The 27,947-nt window shown below is 42.9% G+C and overlaps 1 protein-coding gene across 2 annotated transcripts; it reads right to left on the bottom strand.

The window, feature by feature from the left end:
- Positions 1–232: 232 nt before the first annotated feature.
- Positions 233–27,898, bottom strand: RIF1 (replication timing regulatory factor 1). 2 transcript variants are annotated; one of them, XM_069021332.1, is made up of 35 exons: positions 27,719–27,898; positions 26,370–26,448; positions 25,529–25,625; positions 23,967–24,097; positions 23,450–23,544; positions 21,597–21,786; positions 20,805–20,897; positions 20,582–20,720; positions 19,507–19,658; positions 18,724–18,844; positions 17,380–17,553; positions 17,015–17,125; positions 16,712–16,774; positions 15,934–16,034; positions 15,645–15,731; positions 14,886–14,959; positions 14,582–14,762; positions 13,477–13,584; positions 13,087–13,236; positions 11,710–11,809; positions 10,776–11,040; positions 9,710–9,752; positions 9,218–9,420; positions 8,927–9,026; positions 8,436–8,579; positions 7,959–8,101; positions 7,154–7,243; positions 7,021–7,075; positions 3,636–6,386; positions 3,076–3,207; positions 2,716–2,793; positions 2,505–2,620; positions 2,060–2,213; positions 1,689–1,797; positions 233–1,399 (listed from the first exon to the last, which is right to left on the bottom strand). In XM_069021332.1, exons 1-35 carry the CDS (start codon positions 27,844–27,846, stop codon positions 1,179–1,181), a joined length of 6,978 nt encoding a protein of 2,325 aa, XP_068877433.1. In that variant the 5' UTR covers positions 27,847–27,898; the 3' UTR covers positions 233–1,178. The 2 variants fall into 2 exon arrangements, with proteins under 2 accessions (XP_068877433.1, XP_068877434.1); XM_069021333.1 differs by lacking the exon at positions 2,716–2,793.
- Positions 27,899–27,947: the final 49 nt, after the last annotated feature.

Genomic DNA, 27,947 nt, shown 5'->3' with positions numbered 1-27,947 from the left:
AACTGTTCCTGTTACAGCTCCAGGCTGTTTGTCTTGTCCCCTTTCTCCATGAGACACAGAGCAAAAAATACTCAGAGTTTGAACTCCACATCCCAGCCTGTCCTCAAGGACCTGCTCCTACCTTACAGCAGCAGTGATTCCAAGGTCCCTCCCAGTCTTGGGAATCCACATTTGAGGGGAAGCTGAAGAGAGAAAAAAACCAGAACCACCAAACCACAAAGCCATGAACAAATTTGGGAACTATTTGCTCTTTTATTTGCCCATGTAATAGTTCTAAAACCACCTGCAGCAGTTCATTTCAATAAACAACCATCTGGATAGCTACAGTACAATATATACAGATCAGAATTCCAGAGGAAAACCCGGGAATTCTGGCTGAAGATCTCCAAGAAGCAGCAATGCAGTCCATGCAATTAGAACTCCATAAATTATTACCCAACATCTGCTGTGAGTCTGTACACAATATACAAAGAGCTCTTGTCCAATCCATCCATTTCCCCATGGAAAAAAGTCTTCCCACAAGGAGAACTGCTGCCAGCAAAGGACATGGGTCAAAGCCTGGGAGGCTCTGCAGAGTCTTTCTCCTGTACAAGCACATTTGCTTAGAACTCCTTAGTCTGAGTAGTACAAAAATACATGGAAAAATAGATCCAGTACAAATCCCAGGCTCCTGCTGTAAGGAATTAAGCCCAGCTTACCTCACATGTGCTGTCAAAGTTTCAGCAGCTCCAAAGGAAGCAGCTGGGGCAGGAGGGGAGCAGAGCTGCCAGCTCCAGCTCTTACCCCACAGCAAGAGTTTGCAGCAGTAAGAACACTTTGGATTTGAAAAAATAATTTAATTACTCTGTTGGTTTGGTTTTCACAGTCTTTGCTATTGCACAGCTTTGTCAGGTTTTCTTTCACTGCCTGAAAGAAAGATGCATAGCAATCCAATACAAACACCTCTGCCAGGGAGGAAACAGTCCCACAGATCAGGGGGGAAAAACAACCAACCAAAAAAAAAACCCAAAAAAAAAAAAAAAAAAAAAAAAAAAAGAGAACGACTTTATGGAGGTGTTAAAAAAAAAAATCTCCTATAGCACAAAATGCAGAGTTTAAGGAGTAACTGAGCAGTAAGGAAAACAAGTGGGGGGAAAAGTGTTGGCACAAACTCCTCCTTCCTGAGCTGTGGGCAGCAGCTACTCGGGGCCCTCGTGGGGAGGGGACTGCCAGCGGGACTGCAGGTTCCTCAGGATGCACGAGGCCATCCCTGCCAGCTTCTCCTGCATCTCAAACAGCTGCCTGCCAGAGTAGCCATGGAGATCTTCGGAGCTCAGCTGAGCAGCCAGAGCCTGGATCTGCCCCAGGAGATCTGCCGGGGGCTGCTCGCTGCTGTTGGCGGCGGCTGCGTCGACCAAATCTGTAAGGAGGGAAAGGAGAGAAGTGGAGGAAAATCCAGCAGAATTCCAGCTGCTTTTGTACAAAGTAACATCCCCAAGCAGCCTACAAAGTATTTATTCCACGGGAAACATTCCCAGCAAAGGCAGTCCAAGCTACCCTTCCTTAGGGTGAGTTTTGCTGGGTTTGATCATTATTGTAACAATAAAACAAAACTCAAAAATAAAAGGATGAGGTGTTCCCACCAGGAGAGAATGAAGACAAGACAGAAGAACCCTCCAAGTCCCAAGCAAAAAGCCACCAGCAGGTACCTGCTGCAAGTTTTTCCTCATCTCCACAGAGAGATTTCTCCTCCACATCATTTCCAGGCTTTTCAGCCTCTTCAGGCACTGTGCTTTCCTCCAACACTCGAGATTTCACCTGGGCATTTTTTGGGGAGAGAAAACATTTTTGAAGTGAAAAAACTCATTAAATTACATGGTGAGATGTATTTTAGCCTCATAATCCAATCACTATTCCTGTTAATAATTTAACCAGCTCATCTGTATCTTGAATTTGTGGTACTGAGACAAGCAGGGATTAGGTTTCAAAGTGTTATTTTTAATGAAGGAAAAAACACATCATTCCTCCTGCAGTTAATTCCATCAGTATTGGCTTCCTGGGTGCTAAAATTCAATTTTACCTGTTGTTCATGGTATCCTTTCAGAGCTCTTTTGACATTGGAGACTTTGGGAGAGCGGATGGGGAGAGTTTTGATTTCCAAAGCTGTCAGAGTGCTCAGGTCTCCCACGGTCTTGATGTTCTTGGCTCGGATGAGCTGCCCCAGGCCCCTGGCACTGCAGCAGGGGAGGGAAAATGGGTTATTGGCAGAGAATCAGGGAATATCCCGAGCTGGAAGGGACCCATAGGATCATCAATCCAACTCCTGGCCCTGCACAAAGTCTCCATCCCTGGGGAGCTTTTCAGTCTTCAAAAAAGTACCTGAAGAATTCCAAGAGTCAAGTCTCTCCCTCACCAAACCAACCCCACTCTTTTTAAAGAATTCTGGTTAAAATTCTGGTTTTGTAGGTTCAGTAAGAATTCGGTTTCTACTGGAATGCCACCTTCAAAAGCAACAAGCCACTCACCAGATGTTGGATGTGATCTGAGGTAAAATGACATCCACAGGAGCTTTGCAGCCAGCCAAGGCAGGATACACAAATTCCGAAGGGCATGGCAGAGATTCCTTGGCCATTTCTGTGATCTGGGATAACACAGGGGAAGTATTAAATTAACTGTCACACACTGAATAGAGGGAAAAAAAAATAGAAGAGAAACATGAACCAAAGCACTTCTTACTAAACACTTCTTTGAGCTCTTAAATTTAAGGGTACGAGATCCTGAGGACAGAAATCCTTTGGTTGGAGTGGTAATGTGCTGGATAGAAAAAGAGGAAAAAAATATCTCAGGGTGGTAGGAATTCAGTTAAAAGTAGGAATTCAGTTAATAGTTAGATTTTAGCCCCTGAAACCTCAGAGTTCACTTGAGTTCAGAGTAACAAAATGAGTCAGGCTAAAGCAGTTTTGATTTTTACACTTCTGAGCCTCATCTTTTACAACTGTGTGTAATTAACTACAGACATGCACTAAAACCATGATACTCATGTAAATACATGAATGCTTGGGACACACAGAATATTGTAACAGAATTTCCCCTTACCTGCATGTTAGAGAGGGTTTTAAGACTTCTGGAAGAGGGGGAGGAATGGGATCTGATGACAGGACTCCTCCTGTCGATGTCATCTGCCAGGCCCTCCTGAAAAATGGGATTTGCAAAGGAGACTCGGCGGATCTGAGGAGGAGAGAAGGAGGTTTTAGAGCGGGAACTCAACCCAGCACAGCCTGGTGAAGTCTGAGGAGATGAAAAAATTCAGTTTGGAATCACTGAAGTTCTTGAACAACACAGGAAATATTTCAGCCAAGGACAGAGTGGAAGGATTCCCAAAGGAATCTCTACATGCACGTGGATGACCCTGAGCATGCTGATCCTGGCTTTGCAGTGATCCAGGCAGAACAGACTCTGGGGCTCAGTTTCAAAATAAAACCCCTCACCCAACCCCTCACAATGCAAACCTGTCAGTGCTGGCACATTCCAAACCCAAACATCACCTTTTCTCTAAGACTACTCACAGTGGAAACCAGTAATTCAAGATATCTGGAACTATTACAGTTACCCCATCCCAGTTCTGAACCCAGTATCACACAATTCCCATGGGATACCTTATTAGCAGGTGACAGGGAGTCATCCTCCTGGTTCCTTTTGACCCCTCTCTTCAGAATGCTGGTGGATGGGGAGGCTGAGGGGGACCACGTGCAGCGAGCCTGGAGGCTGGTGGGGCTTTCAGTCACCTGCACTGAGGGGTCCCCTTCCACCTTCAGAGGGGAATCCACACTCACATTTTCCAAGGCCACGTTTTCAGCCACTTTTATTTCAGTTTCCAGCGGTTCCTCCTTCATCTCTTCATCTGCAACACCACAAGTTTCTCCTGCAGTGTTCTCAGCTTCTCCTTTATCCTCCTGATTTCCCTCTAGCTCCTTCATCTCTTTTTCCTCAGGTTTGCTGTCAGCATTCAGTTCCTGGGGCACCTCTTCGAGTTGTCCATTTTCATTTATTTCTTCCTTTTCTGCAGCTGCTGGTTCTTCCCCTTGGTCCCCTGAGTCCAGGCAGCTCTCCCTGGGCTCTCCTGGAGCACTCTCAGGCAGAACCTGTTCTGTTTCCTCCTTCAGCTCAGCAGGTTCCTTTATTTCCTCTATGGACTCAGTGGTTTCACCTGCTGAACCCTCTGCATTCTCTGGAATCTCCTCCACCACCACACTGCTGCCCTGCAGGTTATCCAGAGAAATACCCTGGCTTTCCACGCTGAAGGTGCTGGGTTCCTTGGGAGGGTGCAATGGAGTGCTCATTGCACAAGGAGCCAGGGCCAAGCTCTCCTCCAAATCTGAGTGACCAGAAACATTCACAGGTGTCTCAGCCGAGGTGGTCTGGGGCTCCTCCAGCTCAGTTTTCTCCTTTTTTAATTCTATGACCTTGAATTCAGTCACCTGCTGCTTTGGCTTTTTAAAGCAGCAATCACAGCTCTTGATTTTTTTCACCCTTTTGCTTCTCTTGCTTGGACACTCAGGGCTTTGCAGAGAGGAGGGCTCAGCACCTGAAACATTTGCTGCTGGTGCACAGTCCCCCTTGCTGGTTTGCTTCTCCTCCTGCTGGTTTTCCTCTGCTGCTCTCCCATCCTGGTCAGACACACAGGAGCTGCTCAGTGACTCCATGGAAGCATCACCCTTGTTTTGCTCCAGGCTGGTGTCCTGCAGAGCACCGGGATTCTCAGAGCTGCCAGACCCCACAGCTTCTCCAGCAGCTGCAGGAATTACCTGGATTTCCAGGCCACCTGGTTCAGCTGGCACTGCAGCACCAGTGCTGCTGACCTCAGGTTCATCTTTAGTTGCTTCCAGTGAATTCTTAGTTTCATTCCCTTGAGGAGACACCTCAAGGCTCCGGCTCCCTGGCTGCCCCTCTTTCACTTTACCCTCAAGAGAATTGCTTCTACTCCTCACTTTTACGTGTTTTTTCTTCTTTGTGCTGCCCTCCTTGGCCTCAGAGCTGTCAGCCTCGGAGTTTTCTATGCTGGAGAGCAAACCTTGGGAAGATCTCCTGGTGTGGTACCGTGGGCGCTCCACCACCTTCTGCCCTGCTGTGCTGAGGCTGGCCTGAGCTTCCCCCTCAGCCCTGGGGGAATCCTCTGCCCTCCTGCCACCTCTGCTCCCATCCTCATCCTGGGAAGCAGGAGAGTCCTTGGAGCTCCAGTCCTCTGCCACTCTCTCAGGCTGGCTGCTCTCTTTTGTGACTTCTGTTGTTTTCCCAGGAATTCCTTTCTGCTTTTGGGATCCATCACCTTTACCCTGTGACAGCTTCTTCTGCCCGGCCTTCTCCTCCTCTTTCCTCCTGTCTCTCTTTGGGAGCCCATCCTCCTTCTCCTGGCTCCCTGAGGAGCTCTCCACAGTCTCTGGGCGTCTCCTGGAGGAACGCCGGAGCTGCTTCTGGTGAGGGGACACCTGTGGCACCTGGCTGTCATCCCCTGGGGCCTGCTCAGAGCAGCTGGTGGTGTCTGGGGGGGTGTTTTCCTTCGAGTCCATGTCCAGTGCCTGGGCCTTTTCCACTTCTGCGATTGTATCCTCGGCTTTTTTGATGTCTGCTTCCGCGGAGTGCAGAGCCTGGGACTGGCTCAGGAGGACATGCTCCACGTCCTCCCCTGCAAGGCACAGCTCAGCACTGCTTTCCAGGCTGTCAGAGGCCAGGGACTCCTCTGACCTGCTCAGGAGCTTGGATTTGTTCCCTTGCAGCTCCATTCTGCTCTGCCGGCGCGTCACCCTGCGGATCGGCGTGACCCCCGCGTCAGCCTCGGGATTTGGAGGGTTTTTATTTTCCTCTCCAGATTTCTCTGCTTTAGCACTGGCCTTGCTGCCACTGGTGTTTTCCTGTGCCCCAGCAGCACTCCCAGAGAGCTCTAACACAGAGTTCAGGGGGGCTGGGCTGAAGGGCCTGTTCTCTGCAGCCCCGAATTTCTCCAGGGTGATGAAGGACTGGCGCCGGCTCACGGGCTGGGGGGTGCCAGAGATGACGTCGCTGGAAGCTGAGCTGTTGCTGACATTTGAGGTGTTCTCCTTCCCTGCCGAGGCCTCCTGAGAAGCTGCTTCCTCAGAACTTGTGTCTAGGCCCTCTCCAATGGATGTTTCCTCTGGAATCATCTCAGCAGTCTCACTTTTGGACTCCTCCTCGCTGTTGCTGACATTTGAGGTGTTCTCCTTTCCCACTGAGGCCTCCTCGGGAGCTGCTTCCATAGCACTTGTCTCCAATCCCTCTCCAACTGATGTTTCCTCTGGGATCATCTCAGCTGTCTCATTTTTGGACTCCCCCTTGTTGTTGCAGGCTGGGCTCTTCTCTGACTGACATCCTTCACTCCCTGCCTTTTCCTCCTGTCCCCAAAATATAAACAGCAAAATATTTGTCCTAGGAATATAATGAAATAGTTGTACTTGTCCTGTGAACAGAATATTCAAATACAGTTCTGGTGCAGCAGAAAACAACACACCCAACAAGGTTTTTCTAACCACCCTTCCTTCAAATTATTTATTATCTGCTGGTAGTTATAAAAGACACTTTTTTTAAAAAAACATTTAATCCCAAAACAAAGAACTCCAAAAAATGTGTTACGTTTTGCCAGAGATATGAATAAACTTGCTACTAACCCAGTTTTTATTAAAAGCTTGTATTTTACCTAGTCTGACTGGCACTACAGTCAGCACAGCAGTTGTTCAGCCAGTTCCTCCCCAAAAGGAATTCAGGATTTACGGTTTTTACACCAATAAAATATTGTGACAGCACAGGCACATGAGTGATCAGAAACTGCTCACATAAATCCTCCCATTTTGAAATCAAATACCCAGTGACTGGGCCTGCCAGGTATAAATGATAGAAAGCAGAACACAGCACTGCAGTGGTGTGAAATTTCCTCTCACCTGGTGCTGAGAATGGAAAAAAGCCACAAAAGCCCTCATGTTGTGGCAGAAACTCTGGTACCTTAATCACCATCAGACAATGGGAAATTACCTGAGGTTGGTTTGCAGTGTCTTCTTTGGCATTTTCTACTGAAGGTGGCACTTCCCTAAAAGAGAATGACTGGAATCAGCGTTGGTGCAAAAGGAGACACCTGCAGGGACCAGAACTGGGCACTTTTACTTACAAAGAATCTTCCTGGCTCTGAGTGTACTGGGAAAATGAGGTGGTGTCCTGTGATGCATCCAAGTTGTTGTACATGGCAGGAATATCAACTCTGGAACAAAACCAGGAATGGGATGTCAGACTCTTCTTTGGAATTCATGATCTCTGTATTTTAAGGCCACTATTTTCAGCTGCATTAAATCTTTATTTTTGGGGAATAAAAGCTGTGATTGGGATCCCACTGAAAAACAATTCACCAACACCTGACTACCCAAACCAGAGGAGTTCCAGCCACACAAGTCCTGCTCACACTGCTTTTGATGCCTAAGCACAAAAACCACTCCAATATTATTTTCTCACATTAAAAAGAGGATCATTCTAAAGATCCCGTTGCAATTAAGATGAGTCTGGGGAATATCCTAACTCCTGACATGCTGCTGACTCAAGATTTTTCTTTAAATTTAGGAGTCCATTCCTCAGATTGTTTTACCCAATCCTTTCATTTCCCTGATTTATGAAAAATGACACCTTTTATTTCACACTGCAAGTAAGTCACAAAGTAAAAATCTAAACTCCAAATCCTCAAAATCCAAACAGACTAGAGAGAGTGGATTTAATCAAAATAGGAAACACAACTGCAAGAATAATTTGGTTGCTTCAAAACTGCAAAGCAAGGAACTCTCTAAGCTTTAAACTTAGTAACTCTTATGGAAGAACAAGACTCAATTACCTGTGGTAGTTGTGAGAAACAGGCACTGAAGTTAAGTCAAGCTCAGCTACTCAATGAATGACATTTCACATTAAGTTTAAAACAGTAACAGACAGACCTCTTTGACCTTAGCACTTCTTTTTGATGTTCTGTCAATATTCTTGGTTTTGTTTCGGGAGGAATAAACACAAAATCAACAGATTTCTCCTCTTCCAGAAGCATCTCACTTGTAGTCTTAGGAGATGAAAATTCTAGTTTCAACTGCAGAAAGATAAAAAACCCAAACCCTGGGTTAGGAACAAGAGAGGAACTGAAAATCAGGAATTCCTGAAGGAACAGGTCCTGTGAGGGATTTGCCAACCCCAAAACCCACCAAGACCCAAATCTGTCACAAGCTCCAGCCAGAGTGAGGGCTGAGGTTTTTATCTCCCATCCTCCCACCCAGCCTGACCCCTCCCCAAAACTTGGAATATTAAATCAGAGTGTGCTGGGCAGCTGAAGTTGCAAAGAAAAGTATTGCAGCATCCCCAAACTCAGGATTTTGTCCTGAAGATCCTGGATTTGGTTCCAGGGCACCTCTCTGGGAACATTCTACCTTTGCAGGTGTTGCTTGCAGGTTGCTGGACTTGTCTTTGCCATCATTTCTTGGTTCACTCGTCTGTGCCAGTATCGAATCTCGTTTCTGTCCCACCTTCACCTCCATTCCACTGATCTTTGCATCCAGCTGGGAATTCTCCATCTATTCAAATAAAAACACAATGAATGCACTGTGAGAAGAAATTTCAAGCTCACAAAACCCACCCTGTGTTAATTTCTAGAATAAAACCATCCCTCATTCCCAAATCTCCTCTAAATTATGTAGAGGACGACTTAAAAAATTAATTATTTCAAATAAATTCACAGAACCCCAAATTTGCAATGCAGGAAGTGGTAAGAACCATCTGAGTCTTCTGACTAACCCAGCACAGTTTATCATTCTAAACATGAAGCCAGTGCAGGTCAATCATATTAAAAATCCCAAGTGACTTTTCACTCCCTGCTGAGCAATTCCCCTGAAATCCCTGTTGGGGTCAACAAAATATTTACCGTGTCAGAGAAGGGGCCACTGCACTCCTCAGACATCTCAATGCTTTCAAAACCAGGCAGCAGCAGAGGGATTTTCTTTTTGGCTTGGCTTAACACAGATCTGCTCAACAAAATTTAAAAAAAAAAAAAAAAAAAAAGAATTTTATATTTATGGGAGGGGGAAAAGGTGCAGAAAAAGAGCAGCAGCTTGCAACAGAAAGATCCCCCAGCTTGCACAAGGACTCAGAATGATAAAAGACAACTTGAGAGCTCTTCCTGGAAAGATATAAATCATAAAAACCTGTTTCTTACTTTAATTCCTCGGGGTAAGTCAGAGAGGAGGTCTTGGCAAAGGTGGAGTTCCAGAGCTGGGCACACTGGTGGCGGATCTGTTTGTTCCTGTGCTGGAAGCCCACGCAGAGCACGGGGCAGAGCTGCTGCAGGAGCTCAGTGTCACAGGAGCCCGGGCAGTGACACTGCAGGCACTGCAGGATCTCTGCCAGCAGCTTCTCAAGCTCAGGGAGAACAAAAAATAGGGGTTCTTATCTAACTTTTCACATAAAGTTTGCAATATTTGAATTTAAAGCTTATTTAAAAGTTTATTATTAGAGCACGAATAAACAACTTGAAATGTGACAGCACATAAAGTCCAAGAGCTGATTGCTCCTCCCCTCAAAAATAAAGAACTTAAAAATTAAATCTCTACCCTCATCATATTTTGTATTTTTTTTAATACAGGAGGAATGGCAGAACTCTGGTGTCCCCCATTTTCCCCAAGCCCAGTGATTTCTGTAGCAAATTTACCTTGCTGTTAAGGTTGCTGTAGACTTTGGGTACCTCAGGGAGCCTGCCAAAACAAATGAAATAAATTCATATTTTGCTGTTTCATTTATCCCAAGCACCAAAATTTCACACATCATCCATTCAAGCACTGCACACGTGTTTTAGTGAGCAACTTGACGGAACCACTTTGTGAAATGAGCCTCAGTTGGGGGATTAAACAATTTCCTGATGGAGTTTCCCAGATTATCCTATCAATTCCATGGATATGCTGACTTTAGGAGAAATTAAAGCAAAAGTCATGAGTAATTAGTACAAATTTAGAATTAAAGCTTTAACTTTTAACTTCTAATTGCCTTCTTAATGCTCTCCCCAAACACATTTCCCAGGCCCCATAAATATTTGCATTAAAAAGCTGAAATATTTGCATTAAAATACTGAAGCATCACTAAGCAATTCCAGAGAAATAAATACATTCCATATACATAAATCCTTAGGTACAATTATCCAGAAAAGTGTGAGGAAACTGCATTCAGTAACTCATTTTATAAACCTGTGTCCTCCAAGCTGAAGAGGTTCCCAAATTTTTATTTGCTCCCACATGTCTTCCTTCAAAAATATTTATCCAACTTCTCCTTTTTCAGCAATAAATCTTAAAAAAATGATGCTCAGAGGAAAAAAAAAAAAAACCAACTTTTCCATTTTCATTAATAAATCCAAGGAAAACTATGCTCAGGAAAAAACACCAAGCCAAGTTTTTCTCAGTATTTCCTTCTGCTTAAAAATTAAAAATTATGATTTGAGGGTGCATCAAGTAATTATCATTTATTTCCTAGAAAATTTTATGCAGTGCCCACTAGAAAATAAATTTCTATTAATAAATAACTTCCCTCCAGGGAAAATTCCCAGCAGGTAGAAACCAAACCTTTCAGCCTTGCAGAGATGCCAACACAGTCACTCTGAAGAGATAAAAATGTGAAATACGGAGCTTTTCTGAAGCCCTGCAAACCCCCGAGCTCCATCCCACACAACTACAGAGCACCCAGAGTACTCCCCACCCCAAAATCCCACCCAGCCTTCCAATACTCACTTGGTTTTTTCATAAAACACTGCCAAGGGCTTGGAAAAAATGGCAAACGTGGTGCCAATGAGTGAAGGCAGCGAGATGTGGCTGATGATGGTGTGGAGAGCAGCCAGGAGGGAAGGCCCCACGGAAATCAGGGATTCTGAATGGATTTCTCTGGAGCTGAACTCATGGAAAGAGTTCAGGAGCATCAGCAGGAGCTTGAAGAGAGAGGCAAGCTTGCCAAGGGGCTCCTTTTTCTTCTTAGCCCAATCTGTGGGTGTCTGGGGAGCTAATATTCAAAAATTCAGTTAAAAAAATCCATGTTTTCCTTAACCAACATGCCTGAAAACAAAACTCAACTGAACACTGAGTCTGCACGAGAGGCAGAACTTCGATCCCCAAACTAAACCTATCTATAACTAGTTTAAAAATTTATTTAACAAATTAAAGACATTCTTAATGCATAATTTTATCTGATTTCTATTCTTCTCATTTATATTTATGGCTGGTCAGACTCTGCTTTTAAGGTTTTAATGCCTACTTGAAAAGAAACAGCAACCACTCCTCAGATACCACCTGATAGGCAAATTCTGGAGCACTGAACAGGAGGGAAGGAGAAATATAAATTTTTATTAGTTTATTTATTTGGAAGCGAAGTTTACATTATGTTTTTCCTCATCAGCATTTCCAATTAAAGCATTTCCTTCCTTCAGTAGCCCAACACTACATTTTACTACTTTAACAAATTCCCATGAAGCAGAAAAATTTTAATTACCTTTTTACTGAATTATGCTTTTTTGAAAATTATTTCTTCAGCTTTAGCAGTTTTAAGTGGGAATAGGAAACAAAACAAAGAATATTTTATGCACAATGACCCTTTTGTCTTCTCCTACACTCTAATTTTTAAGCAACTCTTGAAGCCACACACAGAAACCCCCAAATCCAAGTGTTTCCTTACATCTAGTTTTTGGCTGGAATTTAGTCCCATAGGGTGCAAAGTTGATGCAGTCCACCATGACTGACACAAGGTGGGTGAGGCCTTCCAGCATGGAAAACATCTGAGGAGGAAACAGAGATCATCAGAAACAAAAAACCAACCCTCAAAAACAAAAAAACCAACCCTCAGCAGAGCTCAAAAGAGAAAAACTACAGAAAAACCCACGTTGGGTGCTCAGGACAGCAAAGAAATAATTTTTAATTAAAGGTGGATGAAATTGTTCTGCATGATCAGGTCAGACTGATAAAATTCCATTTTCAGTACACACATTTAAACTGCTGAGGATGAGCTTCCCATTCTAATAAATAAGATATAAATACAGTGTCTAAAGCAGCAAACAGTGACAGGCAGCTGGGAGAAGAGGTCAGATTTAAGATAAATCAATTAAATTAAGGTTCAAGGGTCACTGTGTGCTCAAGGACAAAGCCTGGTTGCCAGAAAAGCCTCTACAGGCACAACAATTAAGTTGCCATTACAGTCAAAGCACAATTAATTTTTAGTACATAAAGATGATCAAAATTGATTTTTTTCTCCCTCAATCCATCCAAATCCTCCTAAATAAGGCCAAACTTGCTTTATAAGGAACACTGATACTGTGAGCTAAAAGAAGTTTCAATGTAACTTCACACTGAACTCTTAAACTGTTCAAGTTTTGCTTGTTTAGTAATTACTGATTTTTGAAAGTGATGTTTATCAGCAGCAGCATCCAAGGTAAGTTATAATGATGCAATCCTCTAATTCCAGGTTTTCAAATCCCTTTTTTTTAATTGTTTCTTTCACAGTGTTTTTTCACAGATGAACTTTTAAGCATGAAGGATTTTATATCCCAAAGTTAATGTTAAACCCCTTCCCCTTGTGGTGTAGGTCTGGGAACAGGCAATTCCGATAACAAGAGGCTGATTCTTTCAAAATCTTTCTCTTGTATACAGCTTTAGAAGTAAAATCCTTACATTTCAGTGTACAAGGCTGATAGTTCCATGTTTCTCCTCCTTCCTAATTGCAGTGCCTGGGTTTGTGGTATTTGTTAATCCCACCTATAAACACATTTCACCTGCACAAATCCCATTTACCACCATGATGACACCCATTAATCACTATTATTAATTAGTCAGAAGACAAATCTAAAGTCTGCTTAACTATTTGAATATTGAAAGCTTTATAATTAATTTTACTCCCTTCTTTCATTTCTCTACCAACTCCTGTCAGCAAAAAGAATTCTTAAAGCTTTAAGTCTCACCCAAACCACTCCACGCTACAGAAATCACTCCATTAGAATTTACAACACGTTCTTATATATCATTTAAAAGAGATCTGCTAAATTATATGTTTTATACTCACTACTGGAGTTTCACCTTCTAGCCCAGATATTATTTTGGCACAAATTTCTTCACAGCACAGGTTTTCTTCTGCTGTTGCAACCAGAGCAGCACAGCGAGCAAAAGCTCGATACAGGTCTGACCACGTGCGCAACAAGGATTTCAAAGTTGGCTGTCACAGAGAGAGAGAAAAAGTTCATAAATATCAATATCTGTGCACAGAGAAAAGTAGGTTTATGTTTTCTTCTTCTGTCAAAAGCTAGGTCATTCTTTAGGGTTTGAAGTTGGAGGTTTAGGGTTTTAAATCTGTGGCGCAGTGTAGGTACACCATGGTAGCGAAGTCAGCTCCAAGAGTTCAGAGATTTTATAAACCCCACATTCTTTCTAATTAATTTTATGCATTTGGTGTTACCTGTGGGAATCCCTGAGCAGGGAAGATGTGGGATACTGGCAGCAACAAAGCACTGTACACAGCACTGAAGTTGTGCTCCAGGGCATCCCCCTGGTTCACCTCGTTAGTCTGCAACAAGAAGAGTTTTCTGATTAATGAAGCTGCAAAATTGGGATGACAAATAAGGCTGCTCCTGACTGACTGTAATAAGCACAGCTTGAAATCAGATATTCTGTTCAAGAGTTCAAGAGGATCCTGCTACCAAAGGATAAAAAGCTCTGTTTCTAAATGCCAAAGTAACTTCATTCCAAGAATAAAACCCATCTGTTAGGAAAGGCCTCAGGTACTTCCACTTCCTTCAGCTGCAGTAAGTGATGACAACACTTAGACAATCATGGAATGGTTTGGGCTGGAAGGGATCTTAAAGCCCATCTCATTCCAACCCCTGCCCAGCTCATTCCACACCTCCCACTATCCCAGGCTGCTCCAAGCCCCAATGTCCAGCCTGGCCTTGGGCACTGCCAGGGATCCAGGGGCAGCCACAGCCTCTCTGGGAATTCCAGCCCAGCCTCTCCCCTCCCTCCCAGCCAGGAATTCCTTCCCAATATCCCACCTCACCCTGCCCTCTGGCAGTGGGAAGCCATTCCCTGTGTCTGTCACTACATGATGCTGTAGTCACAGCACCTAAAACGTTCTTCATAAATTCCATGAATTTTAGGTCTAATGAGGATTAATTAATTCAGCAACTCCTACATCACTGCCAATGTATTTCTAGTAAATAAGCTGCAAAACCTCTTAAATATTACAGTTTATATGGTTCTCATTACACTAAAGACATCTAACATGAGTAAAACTCTGGTCTAATTACATCCTGAACACCCCAATCTGGGGATTTATTTTATTTTCACACCAAGCAAACAAACCCATGGTCTTTAAAAGTTAACAGTTTCTGGAGGGAAGCTTCCCATGTTTTTTAACAGCAGGATTATGCCAAGCTATCTAATTTCACTATCCCTTCAAGACACATAATTCCTAAAAAACCATTAAGATAAATACTCAATACAAAGTTCTCCTGTGGGATTCTGGGGTGGGGAAGAGAACCAAAAGCCACTGATTAATTAATTACCTGATTAATCCACTCAGTCAGAGGATTAACAACAATACTCCACATTCTCCAGAGGTGCTCCTTGTTCCCCACCTGCTTTGCACTCTGGTCAATGACACAGATCACAGACTCACTGAAAGCCAGGGCAGAGGTGGGCCCAGACAGGACATAACCCACCAGAGTTTCCAGAATCACAAAGAATCTGGGGAAGGAAATTCCACAGGTAAGAGATTTTTTTTTTTTTTCCCCCAGCTGAAATCAGAGGAAAAAACAACTTGGGTGGTATTTTCTAAGGGAGGCTCAATATCCACGAGGCTCCACTTACCTCTCATCTGTCACACAGCATTCCAAGAGGTTATTATGGAAAGGCAGCTGGATTAAGAACAAAGCTGGAGTTCCCTTGGAAGAGAAATTTAAGAGGTTCAAACAGCACTGATCACATGAAATAGGTGCCTCACTTACACAAGTATCTATAAACTCTATTTAACTCTGAGTCAGAAATTCACAATTACTAGAAGTTGTCAAAAATTGTCAATTCAAAATCAAAATGAGAGGGGAAAGCTGGAAACCTGAAGCTGCTGCCAGATCCTGGGATTTGCTGATTTCCAGGCTGCAGCAAGAGATCTTTTGGATGACTTCTGCTCAAATTCACCACAAATATTTCATGTTTGCTAGTGTTAAGAGTATTTAACAAAATGTATTTAATATCTGCCAATTAAAACTTCCAACCAGGAGCACACTCCTTCCTACTCAGTCTGCTCCTCTCCAAACCAACATTCCCCCAAACTCAGCATCATTTCAGCCTTTTTTCCACAGGGTTATTTTTGTGATTATTTTCTAAATATTTTATTATCTGTTCCTCCCCTCTGATGCAGCACAAGGAACACAGCACATGATATTCACTAATGAATATCAGCCCTTTTTCTGCAGCAATTTCAGGGTTCAGTTCATTAATTAGAGATAGTTAAATTACTCCTCAGAAGTGAGGCCTGGAAACAAAGTCTGCATTCTGGAACATGAAATAATTTGACTTCCTAATACGTTTTTTAGCATAAATAAAGTCCCAGAATTAATTCAGACTTACATTTAAAAGATCCATATCAGCAACCTGGTAAGCTGGTGATCCCAGTACTTTTGGAGGCAACTCCTTGACAGTGATGTCAATGAGGGACTAAGTAGGGGAAAAGAAAAAAAAAAATACATGTAAATACATTTCTTCTGCAACACCACAAATAAAAGCAAAATTCAAACAATTCCCTTCAGTAAAAACAAATAAAAATTCCATCAAGAAGGTCTCCAAACTTTTTTGAAGCATAGGAGAAGCATGTTCCCAATTCTGCTAAATCTGAAAATGTTTTTAAGAAAAAACTTACCAGTATTTTCTGCACAGGAAGAGAATTTGATCTCACAGTGTTTTTTAAGGCCTGGAGTAACATGGTCAGTATTTCTGAGCCTTGCTTTTCTTTCTTGTTTCCTGGAATAAAGAACATTTCCAGTCAGAGCAGAACAAAGCAATGGTCACTCTGAGCATCATTAGAACTTCTAGTGCAAGAGCAAAAAAATTCTGGGTATATTTGTAAACATTTACCAATTACTTCAGCGATTCAGGTGCCAATTCTGCTCATAACATAACTGAAATTCCACAGTTTAAATAAAAACCTCCAAGTTTAATTAGTAAATGGAAACACCTTTGTTTCATTAAGGACTTAAATTTTGATACACTTCAAGTTGTGGAATTTTGTATTCATCCCAAGAACACCTCTTCATTTGCAGTTAGATTTTCAATACAGAAGTTTTCATTATTAAGAATATTCTGGACTCTCAAAGCCTTTTGGATAAAGGACATTTTTAAAATAGGAAACAACTTTTACACATCTGCAGACAGTACAGTTTACTAAGAAGAAAAATGAAGGATGCAGAAAAAAAGGCACCAGAGTCAAAAACTTTGAGTAATCCACTAAATGTTTCCATTCCTCAATACTAAAGACTTGAGGTGGGGTTGTTTTCCTTTTGAAATTGCTTTAAAATAAAATTATTGATTCAGACTAAACCCAAGCAATGAAGCATCAACAATTTATGGTCCAGTTAAAAAAAAACAAAACACCTCTGACTGGTGAGCAATGACAAATTAAAGAAAATGCCACTTCTTACCTGCTTCAATTGCTGTTTTTACATATCCATTTATGTCCTTCCAGATAACATTCAGCAAACAATCTGCAAGGTAACAATGGATTTATTCGGTTTGCAATAAAAATATTCCACAAAATTGCAGCTAAAACCCAAACTGTGTTAAAGGACAGATTGTGATTTAAGCCAAGCTCAAGTTTGCAATGAGAGTCAGACCAGTTCTACTTCATGTAACATCAGGACATTACACAAAGTGCTGATTTCTCACATTTCCCTTGCCCCCTTGATTTCCCAGAAAATATTTCAATTGCATCACTGAGTTCTTACCAGGAACTTCTTTTCCAACTGCAATAAACCCATCCTGAACAGCATTTATCAGAGTGCTGGCATGCTTACAAAAAAAAGAAGGGCTACTGATCAGTGGGTACTGGAGAGGCTCTACAAGAACAAAAAAACATATTCCATAAACTTGTTACTTTGCTGTTTACTGGGAAAATATGCCTTAAAAATAATCAAGTGTATGTGTACTTACAGCATTTAACATGAAAACAACTTATCTTAAAGAGGATTTATTAAACCATCTTTAATTTTTATAAAACAGTTTTAAATGTTTAAATCATTTCAATAGACAAAATTGGAGATAATGCAAATATTTTTAAATATAAATAAATAAATAAATAAATGTCATATACCTAAACTAAGAACCAGTTTGTTTTGCTTAGCAAAATCCACAACTTGTGGTCCCATGAGGAAGTGGAGCAGCATTTCAATTCCCAGGAGCTGGATGGAAGGGAACAGCACCACTCCTGCTGTGCTGGTGTTCAGGGCCATCCTGGGCGTGCCTGGGCTCACAAACGGGAAAGGACCTGAGGGAGGGACAAAAGTCACAGTTCCTCACAATTCCAGGGAAAGGGAACATCCACCAGCCCCAAATCTCCCAGGAAAAGGACAAGTCATTGAGCAGTGCTGCCTGAAAGGCACCTCTGGCAGGCAGGTATCACAGCCACACCCAGGTGTTTTCAAAGTATAAATAATCTGCCCAAAACTGCAAACTCTGGGACACCAAACTTTGTGTTGGCCACACAGATCTCCATGGAAGCTGTGGTTACACAGTCACTGAACTCTTGTGGGGTAACTGCTGCTACAGAACAGTTTCCATTGGAAATTGTCACCTGGAACACAAATTGAAGAGGCCTTGGCAAAACATTTTGACCAATTCAGTTGTGATCTCACAGGACTAAGATGAACCTTTTAAAGAAGGGAACACAGGAAACTCCCCACATCCAGGACATCACTGAGGCTCCTAATTACAGTAGTCTAGAATGGCACAAGTCATGGATGCCAAGCTTGCAGAAAGGGAAGAAAAAGCAGGAGTCCCTTATTGGCTATTTAGAAATAAAGCTCAAATAGATGTGGTTTCACATGTATTTAAAGTATTAAAATTACTGCTGGATCATCATCACTGGGTAGGTTTAGATGGGATATTGGGAAGGAATTCCTGGCTGTCAGGGTGGGAAGGCCCTGGCACAGGTTCCCCATCCCTGGAAGTGTCCCAGGCCAGGCTGGACAGGGCTTGGAGCACCCTGGGGTAGTGGAAGGTGCCCCTGCCCAGGGCAGGGGGTGGATTGGGATGAGCTTTAAGCTCCCTTTCACCCCAAACCATTTCAAGATTTTATACTATTCAGGCAGAAACTAAAAATGCTACAGAAATAAAAGGACATATTTAAATAGCACATATATGAAAAAATAAATTTCAACCCAAAGTTCCCTTGCAAGAGAGAACACAATTCAGGACATTAAAAGTGGTCCTCACACTGTGGTTGGCACAACTTTTTAAACTTTAAATACTGACTGGAACAGCCTCGTTTTACCCAGTATAAATCAGTACCTCTGAGCCCTGCAGTGACCACACAGGAAAACCACTGTTCTCAAGAATGATAATTATAAATGAAAAAGCATGAACAGCATAAACAGAACAGACAAGTCTCTGCAGCTGAAATGCAGCTGGAAATGCCAACAGGTTGATGTTTCAATACCTGATTTCTGCCCAGGGGTTGCTGAGCCCAAGCTGGGGTTGCCTGGCAGGCGTGAGGGCGTTCCTGGGAATGCAGCAGCAGGATCCACACTCAGGGTGCTTTGGATTAATGGGATACAAACCTGCAGAGAGATCCCAGCTCAGGGCAAACAGCTACAACACATGCAAGCCATAAACCACACATTTCAAATATCACAGACTGGGCTGTTCACAAATCAAGAGTTTCTGGGTATTTATAATGAATTAGAAATGTCTAATTAAACAAAAATCCCTGTTAGATGCAATACAGTTGGATCATCCTAAGAAAATACTTTTCCCTCCCTTTACTCCCATCTTGAAGATCAATTTAATGAAATCCAGGTGTTGGATAGAAACATGTCCATTCCACTTACAATGTGACTAGAAATGAAACACCTGAGTCATTTTTCTTTCTATCTTCCCCAGTATTTATGGTCTTTTCCTCAGTTTTCCTACAGCAGCCTTTTCAAAGCACACCCTTTCTTGGTGAAAGGACAAACCAGCCCTTATTTAACATGTTTATAATCCCTGATGGCACTCAGGGGAGATTTTCAGAGATGCTCACAGGACATTCCCACAGGCTCTCCAATATTTTGGGAATGGAAATCCCAAATATTCCTTCTGTACAATCTGTAAGTCTCATGAGTGAAAACTGGTTCCTTGAGGCAGTTTGTATTTCAGTAACAAACCAGAGGAGGATGAAGCAGGGACAGAGCTGCACACCCCACCCAGGCTGAGGGATCAGGGCTGCTCCCAGCTGTGTTACCTGCTCAAAGTTGGAAGGCAGCTGAGGTCCCAGTCTCATCAGTAAATACCACCACACCTCCAGTTTGGTCAGTGCCAGAGCCTCTGTCCTCACATGGATGGAGCTCAGGGGCTGCATCAGCAGTTTCAGCCTTTTAGCACTGCACAGGATGTCTGGGGGACCAAAGAGGTGCATTTTAAGCAATATAAATAATTAAATCACAGGACAGCAACATTTGATTAACCCATTATGCTTTTTTCTAATATATTTTAGCTTCCAATTCAATTACTGGCAATTTGCAAAACTCAAACACAGCAGCCTTTCAGACTGTCTTACTGCTCTAATTATTATCTACAGTAACTCTGGAAAAATCAAGTCTTTCTTTTCAATACCAAGACTGAAATGAAATTTTCTGAATTCCAACCTGACCCTGCTTGAGCAGGGAGGTCAGGCCAGGTGACCCAACCTGACCCATTTTGGGATTCTGTGATGAACAGGAAGAAATTCCCTCCTGCTTGCTCTCTTAGCTCCCATCTGCCCCAGGAAAAGGAAAACCAAAGAGTTTTCCTTTCAGAACACAGAGAAGCACAACCAAGGTAAAAAATATTGCTCTGACACAAGCTAGACGTAAAACATGTCCAGATCTAGGTTAGACCTTTAAAACAACTTTTTTTAACACCTCTGGAATCCTGAAGCATTGCCCTTGTCCAGTTAACCCACACCATCCAAAATAAAATATACAGAATGTTTTATTCTCCATTTCATTGCTGTTTGGATCGATTAAAGCATTACAAAACACGATTTACTAATTTTATTCTATTTCTACCAGCCTCAGCAGAACAATTAGGATAGAACAAATGATCCAACTATCACCTTGCCTTAAAAAGAAAACAAAACAAGGAAAAAAAACAACAAAGAAAGCCAAACCTTGAATTTTATCTGTTTCTACACACCATGTGTATGTACACACCAACATTATGTGCATACCCAGTGGTATCTACCAGAGCACTGACCACTAACAGAGTATTTTTTTCCAGTTATGTATTAAAGCAGGCAAAACAATTCAGGTTAATTTTTATTTCTTTTTAAAATCTACCTGGATTTAGAGCAAAATTATCAATGAGGCTCTTCCATGCAATGAAGGCAATTTTCTTCACCACTGGGGAGCCACTGCGGAATCCCAGCTCCTCCAGCTGCAGCAGGGAGTTGATGAAGCTGCCACTGCGATGCAGAGTCTGAGGAGGAAGAAATTCAGAATTAAGAGATTTCTGCTGGTAAAAACTCCTTTTCTACAGATTCTTGGCTGCCTTTCTGCTTACCTTTCCAAGCAATCTCACAAACAGGGGCCACAGTTTTAACACAAAGGTCTCGTTTTTTGTAGAAAACAATTTCTGAAGTTCGGAAATTAATTTCTGCAGACAGAAAGAAACAGAATTTCTACAAGAAATATATTTAAAATATTCTAAAAACTACACACTCATACCCATGTCTAGGGACACAACCAACCTGTTTCTACATCAGAAGGATTTCACTCTGTACCACAGAGCATTTGCTACCACCTGATTCTCTTTTCAGTTGAAGTTTATGGTTGTTATTCTGACTGTAGCAACCAACAAATCAAAATCCATTTCCTAAAATGTTTGCATTTCCTCCAACTCTAAAATCAAAACACACTCTGACCCCAAACACCACCTTGTTTGTTTGGGTTTTCTGGTTTTTCAGCAGGGAAAAAGGCAAAATAAAGAAACCAAGCAAGTCCATAGTCCTGGAAGTGCAGGGGAACATGAAAAGCTTCACCAACACCACCAAGGGGCTGCTGCTGAACAGGATGGGGAATGTGAATGGACATGGACAATGCTGAGTATCCTTTGCTTTCTTGCCTCCATCTCCACTCTCAGGCCTCCCAATTCCGTCTCCTACCCAGGCACCACCTTTTTGCAGTGGTCCTGTACTTAACACTGCTATTAAAGGAATTTTTCCATTAAAACCTTTGCCATCAAGAAGCTGCTGGCAATGCACAGGAACTCAAATCAATGCCCCCCCCACCCACCCAACCCCCCCAATTCCTCCTGCTGCTGCCTCTGGCCCAAAGGCCCAGCACTGCCACTCACTGTGGTCATCAGGTGCTCGGTGACAGCTGCCACCTCCTGCTGCTTCTGCAGGAGCAGGGGCATTCCCATCTCCAGGGCAGTGGCACCTCTTAACTGCACTTTGTGAGCTGAGTGGACAACCAGAGGGATGATCAGCTTTGCCCACCTCACAGCCTCTTCTCCCATCTGGGCTGGAGTTTGCTCCATTAAGCTGGATCCAAAAAAAACCCAACAAACCCCAAAAATAGCGATTACAGATCAGCAAGACTGCTCAGGCACTCAAATTATCTTTCTATCATTAATAAATGCTCTAAATCAATCTGTGATTTATAGGAAACCATTCCAAACTTTTTAATCAATTGTATTTTGACATTTTAATAAAAACTGCAAAGCTCAGGTGTTATTTCAGATAAACCTCTCCAAAAGCACAACAAACTGACTTTAGAGCTGTCCTTTCTGTTTTATCCCAACAATCTGGGCAAAGGAGCTGAGAGCCTGACAGGAATGCACCAGGAATGCCCACAGAAAGTCTGCACAGCAGCCATCCCTGGGTGTTCCCAGCAGCCCAGACAGCTCCCCCACAGCTGGGAACAACTCCCAACTGTTTTGGGAACATCTCAAGCCAGGTTTGCACAGACTCCACGAACACTGGCCTGGTCAGAGCTCTGATTTTATCCTCCTATTCCTGAGCTGTGGGAGCACACCATGACAAACAATTCCGGATTTTTTCACCATCCCACACACACCAAAAGACCTGGCAGAAATGGGAATACCTGGCATATATTCAAACCAGCCTGTATCTAGAAATCCTGGAACTTTGTCAAGTGTCCCCTTTGACCCAGCAAAGTCACAACCTCATCCCCACAGTTTATGGAGAATTTGCTGTACTAAGGAAAATTGCTGCCTTTCAAGTAATTTTATAAAAGCCAGTGCACTTTTTAAAAGCACTGTTAAAAAGAACTATTTCACTTTCACGTGGATTTGCAGCTCAAACCAGATGCCAGAAGTTGAGGAGCATACTTAAACAAGAGTAAAGCTACAAGCTCAACATATTTACAAAGATAAAACTGGAATATTCTAGTTCTACTGACCAAAACAATGTGCTGACAGTGACAGTCCTAAAAAGTTACCTTTGGAGTTAGACAGGAATCTCAACAGTGTTATGGGAAACATTGTACTAAAATGTGTTGCCAAGGGGATATTTTTAAATAAACCCCCAAATAATGGCAGAGAATTTCTCAACCAGGCAGGTTCTGGAAACAAAATGAACACGACTTGGGAAGCACAGGTGAGACTTGGGAAATAATTCCTAAAAAGCCATTAAAAATGAAAGTAAGGCTTTCCTCTGAATATTGTCTGATTTCTGCATCAGAATGGTTATGTCATTATTAAGGTGATCTTTTGCAGTTATAATGCACAAAACAAGTGGTGCACAGTGCAGCTGCTCCCACACACTGCCCAGCAGTTCCCCAGTTCCCATCTAGCTACGATGCCATATTCCATGGAATATCCCCTGCTCACTTGGGATCAGCTGTCCCAGCTGTGTCCCCTCCCAGCTCCTGTGTCCCCACTGGTGGGGTGAGAAGCTGCCAAGACCTTGACTTAAAGCAAACACAGCTCAGCAGTAACTAAAACACAAACTAATGTTGTGTTATCAACATTATTCCCATCCCAAATCCAAACCATAGCACTCAGCAACCACCTCTAGCCCAGTCAAAACCAGGACAACACTGGAGGAAAACAATCCTTAACATATTAAACAACTCAAGGAGCATTAAAATTTTTTCTTTAGCATATTTAGTGCCACTAAGGTTTTGTATGAAGAGTTTTCCCCTCAAATTAAGGATGACAAGTGAATATTGCAGAGCCCTCACCGTATAATGACATTAAGTGCTTCATATTCAACCACAACAGACTGAACTTCTCCTTTAGTCAGGATTGTTTCCAGGGTTGAGAGAATATTGGACACCTGAGGAAACAAGAGAAGAGCAGAGTGAGCACCTAGATACAAATAATTCCATGAGGAGCTGCAATTAGGGCATTTCATTTCTCATTGTGTTTGGATTATGCCAGGTCTCACTTTAAACTGCAATATTCATAACCTTTCTCCCCTGTGCTGTTTCACTGCTTTCTAATACAACTGCTCACACTGCAGCTTTGTCCCTCAAGGAAAGCAATAATTACTGGCTCAGGTTTTCCAAGAATTCATACTTGGCTGTCAGATTTGATGGGAAATACCCTTCAGATTCAAAAGCTACTGAGTGGAGAGTGACCAAGGATTTGCCTTGGCCACCAAAAGAAAAATGAAGAAACTCACCTCCTTTTAAACAATTTCTTGAGCCTCCTCTCTGTGAGAAATGAGGCCAGAAAATGAAAAATGAAGAAACTCACCTCCTTTTTCACAATTTCTGGAGGAAATGCCTGCTTAGAGATGACCCAAAGTGCCCGAGTGCGAGTGTTTTTGTCTGAGGATTTCACAGCAACGCTGTTCACTGCTGACAGCAGGTCCTGGATTTCAGTGGCTGAAAGCAGAACACACAAACCCTCAAATCCTGGTCATTAGAGGCCAGGTCATTCTGCTCACTTAACATTGCCCAGGGTCCATTGTCTTCAGCATTACTTTGGAGCAGTTTCTCTCTCAATTAAGTAGCCAAAAAGCTGAAAGTATATTAATATATAAATACTAATAATGTTGTACATCTGGATTACCTTTATAAGAATCCATAAAGTTAGAAGACAACTTTAGTTAAATACACCAGAACTACAGAGTAAGTATTTAATTCTTCAAAACTTCTTGGATTTTAAGTGAATTTAGCAGCACTTTGGTCAATCTCACTGCTACATTGACATAAATTCACATTAGGGCCTACAAGAGATTTTATTATTAAAGGTGGTAAAACTGTAGCTCACTACATAAAAATTAATGAGGTTAATATAGAACTTACATCCAACTGGGAACACAGATGGAGAAATCATGAGTTCCTTTAAAATTCAAGGCTAATAAAGTCTGATTTACTACAAATCTGCACTTTGTGGGTGAAGGATCTCACAATCAGAGAAATGTAAGGACACATTCACTCTTCTGCCCAATCAAATGTACACACAAAGGTACAGGAGCTGCTTGTCCTCCCTCCCTCCCCATTGTTTCCAGGGCTTTGTGGTTCCTGGAGCCTGACATTTTCTAACAAAATTATAATTTATCAACAGATCAAAAAAATGAGTTATGGAAGGAAAAAAAAGACACCACACAGACATTATTAGAGATGCCTCATTCTCACAGGAAATCAGGGGAAATTTTGAGTAATAGGAGAGCAGAAGACACTGAAAAAATTGAGTAGGAGAACCAAAAGAACCAGTTTCAAACAGGAAAAATGCTCTCTCCCCTGTTACCAAAACCCTGTGGTTTTACCTTGAGACAAAGCCTCAAGTTTTTAGCAACAAAACCTTTGTTGAAAGGGATTTAGTACTTTCTAGGAATGCAGGTCATAAGATTTTGGATTACTTTAGATTAATTTGAAATATTTGGGGCTGGACTAGATGACCTTTAATGGTCTCTTCCAACTCAAACCACTCAATGGTTTGATGGAACCACCAGAAATCTCCAAGTAAAAGCTGGAACACATGGAAAAGCACTACTGTGCACCCCCAAACCCTAAAAATAGGCTCTTCACTCTTTTCCCACGTGAACATTTCTTTTTGATCACTAATTCCACACAACTAATTACTGCACTAATTGCTACCAAAGCATGTAATGAAACTAGGAGTTAGTACAACAGAATCAGTGTGAGAGCAGGAAAAAGTATCACCAGACTTGTGTACAAGATGTAATTAATGAACTGATCATACTGCTCATATAAGAGACAAAACCTGGTCAAAATTAAAACAAATGCCAAGATAGGCATAAAGAAAGAACTCTGATGTATATATTTATACTCACAGGTTGCTTTGCTTACCAGATAATTCAGCTGTGTTATTTGAATTAAAAGTGCAGAATCCCAAGGCCTGCAATGCTGCATTACTGAGCTCCAAGTTTGAACTAGAAATGTGTGCCTGGAAAAAAAACAACCCAAACCCATGGAATCTCAGGTTAGAAAAGTACCTGAGAAATACTGAGTTTATTGTCTGAACACCAACACTGCTGGGAAGCTGACAAAAGCAAACACTTGGTGAAAAACGCACCCATGCAGGAAATCCTCCCTGAATTCCATACACAGCAAATCAATAAAACACTTTGAGGTGCTGAAAAGCATTTTTGCTCTCAGTAATTCAGACATCCTTACTGAAGTAAGTCCTAAACATCCCAAGTTCTCCCCCTTGGCTATGTATGTTATGTTCTATCACTTGACTCTCCAATTTGTGTTTAAACTTCTAAAACAAAAGGGAACAACGGCTAAAAACAATCCTTACATTAATCCTTAAAAAAACCTTGACACTTACTGCATATTCTGAAGTGTTTCTAAGGCAGCCACAACACACCAGCTCTTCTGGCTGGAAGATGAGAGCTGACTGTGCAATACTGCCTGAACACACCCAAGACCCTGCATTTTATTTTTTCTTGCAGTAATTCCTCATCACAGGGAAGACCTATTTTGCCAAAAACCCCCTTCCTGCTCTATCACTACCCTGCATTCCTGTTAAAAATTGGACTCCATGATCTAGGATGTCTTTCCCAACCTTAATGAATCTGTGACTCTACAAATGAATTCAAATCTGTTTTTCAATGCCCACTGACCTTGTCCACCAAAATACATCTTAGTTCATCGAAGTGTAGAGAACTGACTGGAAAAACCATACCTTAAACACCTTGCAGAGTTGAGGGAAGTGTTTCCTGACATCTGCAGCGAATGCTTTGCCTCCTTCACCAGTCAAGCGACTGTAAGGAGAGGAAGGGGAAACAAACAACATTTACAGGTTAAACACATTGTAACCGACTTAACATTCAATTTCCGACACACAGCGGTGCACTTTCTTGAAAGAAATTGACACAACACTGAAGGAGCTAAACAGCAAAAATGGCACCACATGGTCTGACCCAGCAGCAAAATCCTGTGTTAGAGTACAAAGTGAGCAATGACTCGTTTTCTGCTTCTGGAACATCTACACACGCATCAAGGGCTTTCACTTTTTGGTCAGCTTCTAGAAAACATTAAGAGCTAACAGGCAAGCTTTAAATGACTGCTGCAAATTGGATAAACAGAAACACGGGAGCTGAAAAAGCACGCTCCTCATAAGCAGCTCCAGAATGCAGGCTCCCCACCGCAGGAAAATCCTAGTTCGATAACCAGCAAGGATGACTTTGCACATATGTGAGGAACATCCTTGCAGGAGAGCCGTAACTATCCCATAAAACGCTAATTATCAGTTTCTTACAGCAAAACCCAAACCGTGCTAATTTCAGTCATCCAGGACAACCTGAGAAACCTGTTGCTGCTTAATACTTACACAGGACATTTTTTTGCTGTCAGTTATTTCTAGAAACCTGTAAAATCTGGTATCTGAGTAGCTACAGCTTTAAAAGCCACTGCAGAACTAGGGGACTCGAGAGAGACACGGAGAGCAAGATACCGTGCCTTTGCACATGATAAAATCGGAGCGATGCACGTACAGGCACAACCTCATGGGCAAGAAGCACCTTCCAGAAAGAAACGCAATTAAAACAAGGCACGACCGCTCCAAAACCCGAAAAACACAACTAAAAACTTCACTCTTCCAATCATAAAGCTGAAATGCAGTTCCTTTTCTTTTTTTGCCATTAAAAGAAAGTTATTATTTCCCAACATTCCTTCGGCCACCTCTGATGATTCCCCAAGAAATCCAAGGGCGGGGAAGAGGCTCTGGGATGCGCAGACCCTACAGCGATGCACTCCTTCCTCCCTCCTCCTCCTCTCCTTCCTTCCCTCACTCCTCCCTCCCTTCCCTCTTCCTTCCTCCTCTCCCTCCCCCCAGACCCGCGTGTCTCCCGCGGTCTCCCCCGCGGCCACGCCGTCCCCAGCCCTGCCTCCCTGACCCCAGCCGGGGCAGCCCCTCCGCGCTCCGATCGCCCTCCCGGCTCTCTCCCTCCCCACGCCCGGCCCGGCCGGCCCGAGCCCTCAGGCCGCCCGCTCCCCTCTCCTCCGGCAGCGTGCGCGTCCCCCCGCGCTCACCTGACGATGGTGAGGTGCGCGTCCGTCAGCTCTCCCGGCGGGGCGGCGGGGTCTCCCAGGGTGTGGAGCAGCGGGCCGAGGCTGGAGCCGGCGCCGGGCGCGGCGGGATCGGGGCCGGGAGCGCTCATGGCGCTGCCGCCTCCCCCCAGCGCGGCCGCCCCTCAGCGCCGCGCGCCTCCCGCGCTAAGATGGCGGCGCGCGCGGGCCCGGCGGCGCGCGGGCCCGGGCC

This window comes from Aphelocoma coerulescens, chromosome 7, assembly GCF_041296385.1.
Source record: "Aphelocoma coerulescens isolate FSJ_1873_10779 chromosome 7, UR_Acoe_1.0, whole genome shotgun sequence".
NCBI classification, from domain to species: Eukaryota; Metazoa; Chordata; class Aves; order Passeriformes; family Corvidae; genus Aphelocoma; species Aphelocoma coerulescens.
This window is presented reverse-complemented; position numbering and strand designations above follow the sequence as displayed.

Bases quoted from the DNA above. Each gene is read 5' to 3' on its own strand.
- RIF1 (XM_069021332.1), bottom strand. From the start codon at position 27,846: ATGAGCGCTCCCGGCCCCGATCCCGCCGCGCCCGGCGCCGGCTCCAGC. The intron at 9,027-9,217 runs GTAAGAAACAGG...TTTGTTGAGCAG, and splicing joins ACTTACCCCGAGGAATTAAA to ATCTGTGTTAAGCCAAGCCA. The intron at 8,102-8,435 runs GTAGAATGTTCC...ATCTTTCTGCAG, and splicing joins TGCAAGCAACACCTGCAAAG to TTGAAACTAGAATTTTCATC.